A 13,468-nucleotide genomic window follows, 5' to 3' on the forward strand; every position below is an offset into this window, starting at 1 on the left:
ATAGCACTAAGTGCCTGCATAAAGAAACTAGAGACATCTCATATCAGTGACTTAACAGCACACCTGAAAGCTCTAGAGCAAAAAAAAAGCAGCACACCTAAGAGGAGTAGATAGAAAGAAATAATCAAACTCGGGGCTGAAATCAATAAAATAGAAACAAAGAGAACAATACAAATAATCAATAAGGAGTGGGTACTTTGAGAAAATCAACAAGATACACAAAGTCTTATCCAAACTAACTAAAAAGCAAAGAGAGACTATCCAAAGTAACAGAATCAGAAATGAAAAGGGGGTTATAACAACAGACATGGAGGAAATAAAAAAAAATCATTAGGTCATACTTCAAAAACTTGTACTCTACAAAATTGGAAAATCTAAAAGAAATGAACAATTTTCTAGACAACAGATACCACTTACCACATTTAAAAGATGAGATAATTTAAATAGACCTATCACCCCCAAGGAAATGGAAGTAGTCTCTAAAAGTTCATTGCAGCTTTACTCATAATAGAAACTGGAAACTTTACTCATAATAGAAACTGTCCCAGAGCTGAAGAATGGATAAAGAAAATGTGGTCTTTCCCCTAGCCCCCTCCCTCTTCCCACATGCTCCCATTTTGTTCAGGAGCTCTTGTCCCTTTCCCATTCTCCAGGGGACAATGTATGTCTCTCTTAGAGTTTTTCTTGTTTCCTAGCTTCTCTGAAGGTATGGATTGTAGACTGGTGGGCTGTTAATCCAAAGAGGCAGGGAGACGAAGAGGGGGGAGGAGAATATGAAGGATCAGGAAGATTGAGTAGGGGGTTGAATAGAGGAGAGCAAGAAAAAAGATACCTTAATAGAGGGAGTCATTATAGGTTTAAGGAGAAATTTGGCACTAGGGAAATGTCCAAAGATCCACAGGGATAACCCCAACTAAGAATCTAAGCAATAGTGGAGAGGCTACCTTAAATGCCTTCCCCTATAATGAGAATGATGACTACCTTAAATGCCATCCTAGACCCTGCATCCAGTAACTGATGGAAGCAGAAGCAGAGACCCACAGCTAAGCACTGAGCCGAACTCATGAAATCCATTTGTAGAGAGGGAGGAGTGATGAACAAAGGGGTCAAGACCATGATGGGGAAACCCACAGAAACAGCTGACCTGAACTAGTATGAGCTCTTGGACCCCAATCTGACAGCCGGAGAAGCATCCTAAGATCGAACCAGGACCCCTGTATATGGGTGTCAGCTAGGAGGCCTGGGCAATCAATCTATGGTGCCTCTGGCAGTACAACCAGTATTTATCCCTAGTGCACGAACAGACTTTGGGAGCACATTCTCTATGGAACTATACTCTCTTAGTCTAAATACATCATTCTCATTATAGAGGAAAGGCATTTAAGGTAGTCTCTCCACTACTACCTAGGGACTCCCCCAAATGACTTGACAGACTTTAATGATCCCTCATGGAAAGTCTCACTCAACCTGGGGAGTGGATGGGGGATGGGAGGGAGAGGGAACTGGGATTTATATGTAAAATATATTTCTTAAAATAAAGTTATTAAAAACAAAAGATTTAATGGCAGAGCAAACACTGGAATAGACATGAGACACTGTCAAATAAAACAAAAACTAAAAGGTTTTAAAAAGAAAAAGAAAATGTGGTACATTTACACAATGGAATATTACTCAGCTGTTAAAAACAATGACACCATGCTGTTTGCAGGGAAATGGATAGAACTGGAAAAGATCATCCTGAGTGAGGTAACTCAGACCCAGAAAAAATGAACATGGATATACTCACTCATAAGTGAATATTAACCATAAAGTAAAGGATAACTGTGGTGTTACCATCAACAGACCCAGAGAAGTTAAATAACATGGAGGGTTCAAGGGGGGGATACAAGAACATCACTGTGAAGGGGAAATAGAATAGACACTTTCATTGGATGGGGGAGGGATCTAGATGGAGGATGGGGATGGGAACAGGAGGGATTGGGTTGGGGAGAGAGGTGGGAGAGAGTACTGGGAGAGACAGCTGGAATCTGGGGGCATCTCTGGTAAGAGCTAGAAACCCAGCACAATGGAAATTCCCATGAATCTACGAGGGTGACCACAGATGAGACTCCTAGCAATGAGGGGTATGGAGCCTGAACTGCATCTTCTGTAACCAGGCAAGACTTCCACTGGAGGGATTGGGACACCAACCCAGACACAAAACCTTCAACCTACAATTTGTCCCACCTACAAAATGTGCTGGGGTAAAGATGGCACAGAAATTGTGTGTGAGACCAACTAATGACTGCTCCAGCTTGAGACCCAGACCATGAGAGGGGAGCTCATCCCTGAGGGCCAGGACCCAGAGGCAGGATAGCTCAGAGACTTAGAATAGATCCAAACATGACTAGCAAAAAAGTCACAGAAATGTTTCCTAAAGATATTCTGCTATACTCATAGATTGATGCCTTGACCAATTGTTATCAGAGAGGCTACACCCGGTATCTGATGGAAAAACAGATGCAGAGCTCCACAGCCAAACTTTAGGTAGATCTTAGACATCATGTGAAGAAGGAGAATAAGAATTGTAGGAGCCAGAGGAGTCAAGGACACCACAATGAAATCCACAGAATCAACCAGCCTGGGATTATAGGGCACACAGAGACTGAATTGACAACTAGGGACCCTGCATGGGATTGACCTAAGCCCTCTACAAATATGTTACAGTTGTGTAGCTTGTTCTTCTTCTGGGACTCCTAACAGTGGGAATAGGGGCTGTCTCTGACTCTGTTGCCTGTTTTGGGGACCTTCTATGCATACTGTGTTGCCTCATCCAGCCTTAATAGGAGAGGAAGTGCCTAGTCTCACTGCAACTTGATATACCATGACTGGATGATACCCACGGGAGGTCTAATGTTTTGAAGAGAAGTAGAGGAAGAGGAATGGATCAGGCAGGGGTAGTACCTAATGCAAGGATGATGTAGACTAGACCATCAAAAATGTAGAAAACAGCCTGCATTTCTTACTTTTTCAAAACTTAAGATAATATTCATTTAGTCATGGAATTTTAAATCAGTAAATCCTCTCATGAAATTATCTAAACATAGTGTATCAGTGTATCCTTTGTGCAGACAATTCACCTAAATTGGTACCCCAAATTAAATTTACTTACCACAAATACTAGAAACTATACATTTTTTACTTAAGTAGATTCAGTATATCATATTTTGCTCTTTTTCACATTAAAAATAATTTCTTAGCTTATATACAAAATAATAGCTTCATTATGACATTTCCATATATGTATGTGTATATATATATATACGCCTTGCATATATTCACCCTTACACACACAGAACCCCCTCCTTCATAATCTTCCATCTCACTGTTCCCTTTTTTCCCTCAAATATATCTACATTCTGCATATGAGAGAAAACAAATACTATTTTATCCGTATCTCCTTCAATAACCGCCCCTGTTGCCCTCTTTCCTTTCTTTTAGAATGTTTACCTGACTCATCACCTTTCTACACACACACAGAGAAACACACAGACAGACAGACAGACAGACACACACACACACGTGCATGTATGTAGACACATATGAAAAACAAATATGAATAAAAACCTGACCTTTTTTATGAATTCGGTTTTATTTGCTTGATGGCTTTTATTTTATTTGATGACTTCCAGTTCCATCCATTTTCATGCAAATAACTTTCTTCCATATTAATGAATAAAATCCCATGAGGTGTGTGTGTGATTGTGTATTATATGTGCATCTATCACATTTTATTTATTCATTTGTCTGTTAATAGGCATCTAGGCTGGTTCTATATTGCAGATATTTTAGATACTACAGTAATAAGCATGCATGGCAAATATGGTGGTGGTATGATTAAATTCCTTTTGAAGTTTTTCTATTATATTTGTGAAGAATATCCATACTGATTTCCACATTGTCTATACTAGCCTAACTCTTACCAAGGTTATGTAAAGGTTCTTACTTCCCTAATCCTTGACTGTACGTGCTGGTGTTCTTTGCTTTATTTAATAACCATTCTGACTGAGAGGCAATGAAATCTCAAAGTAATTTTAATTGTATTTCCCTGGTAACTAGGGATACTACATGGTCTCTTGACCATATATATTTCTTCTTTTGAAACATGTATAATTAATTCATTTGTTTGTTTATTGATTGGATGACTTGAAAACTTTATGCTTAATTTTTGGAGCTAACTATAGATTTTAGATATTAATTCTTTCAGACGTTTATCTGGCAAAGATTTTTGACAATCTTGTAAACTATCTCTTGACTCTAAATAGTTTCATTTTCTATTCAGAAGCTCTTCAATGTCATCTAAACTCACTGACTAATTGTCACAATAATTTATAAATTTCAGATTCAATATAATTCAACATTCCTTTTGATGAAATACATAAATACTGTTTTTTTGCTCATCAAATGTAAGTCTACAACAAGGAGATTGTGATTTCTATGGGAGTACATCTTTTCCCTAGGACACAAACCATACTTCACTGGTAACAGCTTCAACTTATACTTAGCATCTTTTCAATACAAAGACCATGCATAGTATATATACATAAACATGAAAAATAGACATTGCAACTAAAAGGGGACAATGATCAACTTTACCAATAACTACCCAAAGTTCAGCCCATCCCTGATGACCAATGGCCACTGAACTAGTCACATTCCTACACTTTCAGTCTTTATCTTTTGTTATACTATAGGATGTAACACAAAAGTATACCAAGGCACTTTCAAGATTTAAAAGAACACACAAGCCGTAAGTGGAAGAGTGTTTCACAAGTAATTTTAGAGTAAAAACAGCATGCTAAAGTGCTTGAGTTGATAAGAGTGGAAACACAGAAGTAAAAACATCTTTCATAGTCACATTTCCAGCCAATTGGATACTTGCATCAAGACACTAGAGATGCTAACACACCAATTGTGGTGGTTTGAATGAGGATGGCCCCCAAAGGCCCTATGTTTGAATACATGGTCCTCGGTTGGTAGAACTGTTTGCCAAGGAAGGGAGATGGACTATATGAAGGCTTGCTGCCCAAGCATGAGGATCTGCATTTGGGTCCCCAGCACCTATGTAAAAAGTGAGGTTTTGCCATATGTGACACCAGCACTGTGGTATCCGTGATGGGGTATGGAGACAGAAGGATTGCTGTGACTCAGCACAATGGAAGAACTGGCAGATTACAAAAAAAGAAAAAAGAAGAAGAAGAATGTGGGTTTTGATGTTCAAAAGTTTGGTGTCATGCCCAGTTAGCTCTCTCTGCTTTCTACTTTGGAATCAAAATGTGAGCGTTCAGCTTTTCCTGCTACCATGACCTTTGCTTTGTCATCATGGACTCTAACCCTCTGAAACCATAAACCCAATTAAACTCTTTCTTTTATAAGTTTCCTTAGTCATAGTATTTTGTCAGAGCAATAGGAAAGAAAATGCGACACCAATACATCTTCGTTTGGTAAACAGGGATAAACATTACTAATGTTTCCTTCTAAAATTAACATTTGAAGAATCAAGTTGGCTTAATATCTAACTTCTCATAGTTTTAAATAAAGGCCTGATTCATTAAATCACATTCTCAAAGTTTCACTATAGAATAAAAATAAAATAATGCTTATATACCTTAAAGTTATTGTTTCTTAAAACAAAAAGATAAATCTGCTTAGCATCCAAATGTCTGGGTAATTGTGTTAGTTCATTTGGTTTGAATCCTGAGAAGTTGCAACCCTAGAAAAAATGCAAATATTGTTTAACAAAAACGATCTCTTCCTAGTATAGTGAGAGGTTCATATGACTTTAGAAGACAGATAAAAATTTAACTATTATTTAGCAAACGTTATTATGCTATTTTTTGTTGATACATTAAAATTATGTATTTCCCCTAGGAAAATCTTTAATATATTTTGTTTCTAAGAAATTAAAAGTATTTGCATATTTGTGAGCCAAATTTCAAAAAAAGAATCATATTTTAGAACATATTTTGGCATATATTCAAAATATCAATTATTTTAGATAGGTCATGCATAAAAAAAGCAAGAACAGGGTAGAATAGAAAGTTTCTAAGCTTATTCTCCACACTTTCTTGGAGCACAAATTTATAGTTATACCTACATCTACAGCATTATAAGCATTCTTTTGGCCCTACATAATATACCTGATATATAATCTCACAGTATAGAAAATTAAAATACCTCTATATTCTTCTCTGTCTCCATTTCATCTGAAAGCTGGGAAAATACAAAACAAAGTATTTAAACATCTAAATTAAATGATTTATACATTAAAAATCATGATAAACAAACACCAAAATGTTTATATTTAATGATAATTAATGAAGCTTTGGCTCACACAATCACTTATTAAATATCCAGAGGATTATATATATGTATAATAACTGATGATTTCAGGGCCCTAACATTGAATGTCAAAAAATAATTTCCTAGATCTTCAAGACAGAAATGTTGTTTAACCAAGACTGAAAAGACATTTTTAAAGTATCATCAGTTCTTATCTGTAGAATGGCAGAATTTACATTTCCTATGAAAATACATTTTTTTAGGGAGGGTAAACACAAATATCATACCATTATCTTCCTCTTATACAGTGGTCTTTTGTATCTGTCCAGATTTGTATGTGAACCTTTAAGAAAAAGGAATTGACAACAATGAAAAATAGAAAACAAGAAAATTACAGATAATTTATAAAAATTATACATAAAACTATTCAATTAAATCAATTAAGATTTTGACAAGACACATATCCTTAATAAATAATGGAACTATTGTTTATCTTCTGTTTCCTTTTGTTTTTCCAAAACATCAAGTCCCACCTAACATGTCTGTGGTACTTTAGTAGCTATCATTTTATCTCAACTGATATCTAACAAAGAAGTCATATATTTCAAATCATTCAGTTATGTAGATTTGGCAGCTTCAAGATTACCTTAAATTCAATAAAATGCAGTACCATAGTGCATGGCCCAGTAAAAGATATGTGCACATTAAGTTATATGACATAAGACTTTATAACTACCTCTGATATCTAGAGTAGGAAAGTATAAAAGGAGATTTTTCATATTTTTCTCTGCCTACTCATAGATATTTTCTCTACAAAGATAATATATGTATATATGCATACAAGCTACATATATAGCTTATATATGCATATACAAAGCACACATAAATACAAATATATATTAATTAGATGCATATATGCTACATATATACCACCTATAAAATTAATGACGTTTTTAAAATCTAAGAACTCAACATAAAAATTTTAAGTTATGAATTTAGTATGAACTTAAACACATTCTTAGACTTGAAAAATCTAAAATCAAAGAATATTACATATCTAATTGATGTAACTAATCAAATTTATATAATAAACAGAATAAATAGGCTGTATTGCATAGCCAGTATCATCATGTTCAAGCATTCTGTGTAACCAGTTGACTCATTAAATTATATGAATAAGGCAGCAGAGAAGCTAGCATGGAACTGGGAGTTTGGGCTTCAGCAAGTCTCTGAGTCAGACAAGATTATGCATGCCCTGGTCTTTGAGCTCACTTGTCTTTCTACTGATATCTACCCAAAACCTGATCACCTCAGCCTCCCTCTTAATCATCTCATGAATAATATACTTGCCAACACTGAAAGAGAACAAAAGTAATCTGAACAAAGAGACCCAAGTAACAACTCAAATCAGATGCACAAGTATCAAAGGAGAGATAAATGCAACATGAAAAAATACATTTTGCTGCTCCCCCAAACTACTAATCCTATAATAACAAATAGCAAAGATCTGGAAGATCTTATGGACAAAGAATTCAAAAGAATGATAACATCCTGCATTTGTCTGATCATAGTGCAACAAAGCCAGGCATAAACAGCAATAGAACCCAGAGAAAGTATGCAAACTCAAGGAAGCTACAATACTACTGAATGGTACTTAGACAAGGAGGACATCAGTAAGGAGAAAAACATCCTAGATATGAATGAAACTGAAAACACAGCATGCCAAAATCTAAGGGACACAATGACAGATGTCCTAAGAGGAAAGCTAATGCAAAAAATGGAGAAAAACCCAAAGCATTCCCATTAAAATCAGGAACCAGTGTTTCCACTCTCTGCTCAATATAGTGCTTGAAGTGTTTCCCAGAGCAATGCAGCCAGAGACAAAAATAAAAGGAATAGGAATAGACAAAGAAGAAATAAAAATCCTTGTTTACAGATTATACAATTCTACATGCAAGAAATCCTAAAGATTCTATAAAACAAAACAAAACAAAACAACAACAAAAAAACAGCACCCTGTAAACCAAATAAATACTTTCTGCAAGTTGCAGGATACAAAAAAAAAGGTATACAGTATACTGAAAAGGATATAAAGATATAAAAGGATATAAAGAAGTCAGTCTTGTTCACCATACACATATTGGAGACAGAGACAGAGACAGAGACAGAGAGAGAGAGACAGAGAGAGAGACAGAGAGAGAGAGGCAGAGAGAGAGAGAGAGAGAGAGAGAGAGAGAGAGAGAGAGAGAGAGAGAGAGAGAGAGAAGTGGGAATAAACCTAGCCAAGGAAATGAAGGACCTCTACAACAAACCCTTTATGACAGTGAAGAAAGAAATTGATGGGGACACCAGCAGATAGAAAGACCTCCCACGCCACGGATCAGAATATTCAATACTGGTCATCCTGCCAAAGCAATAGCAATGTACCAAGTCCTCTCCTCACAGATAAAGAAAAATCTCTAAATTAGAGAACAAAATCTTTTTTCAGACAGATGCTAATATCAAAAACTTACAAGGTAAAAAGTTATCTTCCTCAAGCCCTGAAACATATCAAGAAACAAGCTAATTAAATGAAAACAGACAAAACTTTAAATGGCCAATACATATTTTAAAAAGTGTTCAACATCCCTAGTCATTAGGGAAATATAAATTGAAAATACCTTTATATTCCACTCACCCAAATCAGAATGATGACCATCAAGAAATCTGACAATAAATGTTGGTGATTATGTGGAGAAAGGGGAACCCTGGTTCATTGCTGGAGGGAGTGTAAACCAGTACAGCCATATGGAATTCAGTTTAGAAGTTTCTCAAAACATTACAAACAGAACTACCACATGACTTAGCTGTACAACAGCTGACATATACTCAAAAGACTCTACATTCTACCACAGAGACACATGGTCATCCATGTTCACTATTGTTCTTTTCACAAAAACAAGGAGATGGATCCAGCCTGGATATCCATGAGATGAATGGAACCAGCCTAGATACCATCAAATGAATGGATAGTGAGAATGTTGCATATACACACAATACAATTTTATTCAGCTGTAAAGAAAATAAAATTATGAAAATATTAGAAAGTGAATGCAATTGGGAGTATATTAAGTGAAGGGACCCAGACTCAGATATGTAACCCTCCATGTAATGTACATAATGTACACATCCTGTAATGTACATATGCATGTACAAATGGGTGTGGTCAGCTCTAAAAAGCTGGAGAGGAAACAAGAAAGGATAAAAACTAGTACTGACGGGGTGAGGAGGAAGGAGACACAAATGACATTAAAGTAGAATGGGGACTTGGAAGGAGGCCACAGTGGCACAGGGATGAGGGGGTGGAGAAGGAAAGGGGGAGGTGAATTTACTAAAATTCACTTTTCCTGAAATGCCATAATGATATCTAATACCTTGTATGCTGATTTTTAAAAAATTTGAAGGATGAGACAACAGCTGCTATCATTACTTAAAAATTATTCTGGAAGTACTGATCAATACAATTAGATTGGGAAATGTATACAAATACCAAGGATAAAAAATTATCATTGCTTGAGGATAAGAATTAATCTCAGAAATTGATTTCTTTTACATCATATACTAAATAAACCTACAGGCTAACCTAAACCATGTGGATGAGCTCTCACTCCATTACTTTGATTTCTACATTTACTATTGATGGAGATTTCTTCTTACAGCATCAATCATCCCATCTTATTTCTCTGAACCCCTGATGCTTTGCTACCTCTATTCCAGTATAACAAAGTTAGCAACTATCTTAGGCTTGTTCCAGTAATTATTTCTTTTAAACCACATATTCAAATCTACCTAAAAACATTTATTAGGTCCTACTGGATGTTGAGATTTTAAACATTTAGTTTAAAAATATTTAAACTTCGGAATTTCATTCTTTATGAGAATACACATAGAGACAGCATACACACACACACATACACACACACACACACACACACATCCTACAGACCATTACTTTATTCACATAAAAAATAGATCTTACTTTTCTTGGAAATCAATCTGTTACATTCAAATAAATTGGAGGAATGCTTTTGCAAAAGATGTGAACATTCTCTTAATCTTGACTCCATGATGCTGACTGTTTCAAATATTCGAGGAACATTGGTCCATAGAGAAGAATAAATTGAAGCAAATGAAGTATCCTCTTCTAGTTTTTTCAGAGCATCTTCCCACATATTACTATCTCTAAAACAAACATCCCTGGGCCAATAATCCTGCACAAACACACATTTTACATCATTTTAAATTAATTTAAATCAGAGTTTAATTTGAAACTTTACTCTAAAGCATTATTTTTATTAAATGTTTTAAAAATAAATTTCCAAACAATTAAAAACCTCACAAAAGGCTGGGCTGGGGTGGCACACACCTTTAATCCCAGCACTCAGGAGTCAGAGGCAGGTGGATCTCTGTGAGTTGGAGGCCAGTCTGGTCTGCAAAGCAAGTTCCAGGACAGCTCGGGCTATACAGAGAAACCCTATCTCAAAAAAACAAAAACAAAACCAAAAACCTAACAAAGTTTCGAAAGTCTTTTAAAAACATGTTTTGGGGATCATTTGAGCATAAGTTGCTGCTTTGATGACCCATTATTTTTCAATACTTTAGTATCTCGGAAAAAATGAAAGTATTTTCCTTATAATGGCATTATAACAATCAAAAATTAGTATTAATGCATTTTCCCTATCTAAATTAGATCCCATTGAAATTTTATCAGTTGATCTAATGATGCTATTATAGAAAAAGAATAACATTTAGAAACATAAATATTCAGAATTAAATTATTTTAGTATTAGACTATTTCAGTTTAAAACAACCCCTCAATATTTGTCAGAGAATAAAGAGAAAGAATTAGGGGGCACAATAGCTGAGTTTTTTCTTTTCCAGTGTTACTGAAAATAAGCAAAATTATACATATTTATGATAAATAACATGCTGTTCTAATATCTATAAAATTAAGATGACTAGCTAAGCACGAAGCTAAGAACATACTAATTGTTTCATATAGGTTTTGCTTATTTTTATGGTGAGAAATTTAATAACTATTTTCATGGCAATTCTAAAATATGTATTAACTGGAGTCACTATACTGCTCACTAGATCTCCAGAATATATTCATGTTATATAATAGAAAATTTTATATCCTTCAGTACATTTCTCCTCCTGTTCCTACAAGTCCCTGGCAACCACCAGTCTATTCTCTGCTACTGTGTTCCACTGTTTCAGATTCCTTGTATGAGTACAAAATGCAGCAATGGTCTTTCTGGGTAGGGTTTATTTCATTTAGCATTTTCTAGGTTAATACACATCATTGCATATGTTTTGCATGGTTTGTGGATGTCTATAAAAGTCATAAGGAATAATGCTATTAATTATCTGCCAAAAAACCACTACAATACATGTGGGTAAGCATGTATAGCTCTAACGAAATTTTCTCATTTGAACTGACAAAGCTCCCTCCAAAAGTCAAAGGCCATCTTCCAAAATTCAAACATTAGGCATGAGGAGCCATCTTTTGAGTTGTTGGCCAGGGCTGTCCAAGAGACTCTCAAAACATGCTGCCTATTGCTGTTGTCCTCCAGAGGGAAAAGGTAAGTCCTTATTGCTGAAGACAGCATACACTTCAGAGGCATGACTCCGAGGCCTCTTAGCTATAATTGACCTAAAAGCCTTCTCCCTAAGGAGTAGCTTTAATGGAACCAGAAGGCACCAGGCAGGCTTCTAAAACAGGGAGGTAACCAACATACTTACCCAGCTATGATGCTATAAACCACCACAACAACCAGCATGGAAAAGTAACCCTAAGGTTTTGTAGTGGCACACATACTTTGGTGGTATTTATCAGCTCTCTAATCCAATTTAACACCTGCTTAACAAGAAAGAAATCACACCTGGTACTGGAAACCTAGCTATCTACCCTGGGCTAGTAAAGTCATGGATCTTGGATGAAAACACATTTTCCACCATTATTAAACCAGAATAACCTCTAATTACATTCTAAATGTTATTCCTCATACCCACAAATAAGTGCAGTTCTCACTCATCATCAAGGAAACTTCTCTTTGCAGCATATAGAGACCATTACAGAAAATCACAGCCAATCAAAATACATAGTTGTTGAGCCCATTTCCAATAAAGAGATTTCCAAAATGGCTCTGTCATCTAAGGCTCAGGGAAAAATGAAGAAGAGCAGATGGAAAGGTTGCAAGAGTCAGAGGTCATGGAGTTTGCAGTGGGATTGTGCCTCCTAAGAGACACCCAAAGTCACACTAAACATGAGCCTAACAAGGATAAGAGACACGCTAAAGTGAACAGGGTAAAAGCTCATGATTCCTCAACCCTACCCAAAGAACTAAAGTATGCTTAGAGTGTAATAGTCTTCCCAGGGAAGAGGATAGCAATCAGTTATCCAACACCAAATGGTCATCCCAGAAGACATATAAGTAACATTGTACAGATTAAGCAGATTATATTGAGGAATAAATAAATACTGCCAGCATACAATCACATGGCCAGAGAGTCTGGGAAACAGAAACTTCATTCAGTGGCTGATCGAAGAAGAGGCAGACTCCCACAGCTAAGCACTGAGCTGAACTCAAGAAAGCCAGTAACAGAGAGGGAGGACTAATGACCAAAGGGATTAAGACTGGGCTGGTTTAACCCCCAGAAACAGCTAACCTGACAAAGGTTAACTCTTGAATCCCAGGCATCAGCCTGGGAATCCAGCATGGGACTGATCAAGACCCCCTGAATGTGGGTGTCAGTGAGGAGGCCTAGGTAATCTATTGAGCCTTGGGCAGCAGATCAGTACCCATCCCGAGTATACACACGGACTTTGGACTCCCATCCAACAATGTGAGGTGCACTCTCACCCTCAACTCTTGGGGAAGGATCTAGGCCCTGCCCTGGATGAAATGACAGACTATGGACACCCCCATGGAGGGCCTCACCCTCCCTGGGGAAATGAGGGGATAATAGGAGGGGTTGGGGGGAGGGCACAGGAGGACGGGAGGGAAAGGGAGAGGGACCTGGAACTGACTTGTGAAGCAACCTTGTTTCTAATATAAATTTAAACATAAAAAATTTTTTTTCAAAAAAATAAAAAACAACAAAA

The 13,468-nt window shown here is 36.3% G+C and overlaps 1 protein-coding gene across 1 annotated transcript in view; it reads right to left on the reverse strand.

The window, feature by feature from the left end:
- Positions 1–13,468, reverse strand: part of Fam227b (family with sequence similarity 227 member B) — a 170,221-nt gene that overhangs the window by 142,542 nt on the left and 14,211 nt on the right. The window contains exons 4-7 of the mRNA XM_040746215.1: positions 10,340–10,571; positions 6,609–6,664; positions 6,217–6,252; positions 5,648–5,752 (exon numbers count right to left, since the gene is read on the reverse strand). Coding sequence (XP_040602149.1) covers positions 5,648–5,752; positions 6,217–6,252; positions 6,609–6,664; positions 10,340–10,571 — 429 coding nt within the window. The remainder of the gene's footprint in view (positions 1–5,647; positions 5,753–6,216; positions 6,253–6,608; positions 6,665–10,339; positions 10,572–13,468) is intronic.

Source organism: Mesocricetus auratus, unplaced genomic scaffold (assembly GCF_017639785.1).
Source record: "Mesocricetus auratus isolate SY011 unplaced genomic scaffold, BCM_Maur_2.0 Super-Scaffold_100004, whole genome shotgun sequence".
NCBI classification, from domain to species: domain Eukaryota; kingdom Metazoa; phylum Chordata; class Mammalia; order Rodentia; family Cricetidae; genus Mesocricetus; species Mesocricetus auratus.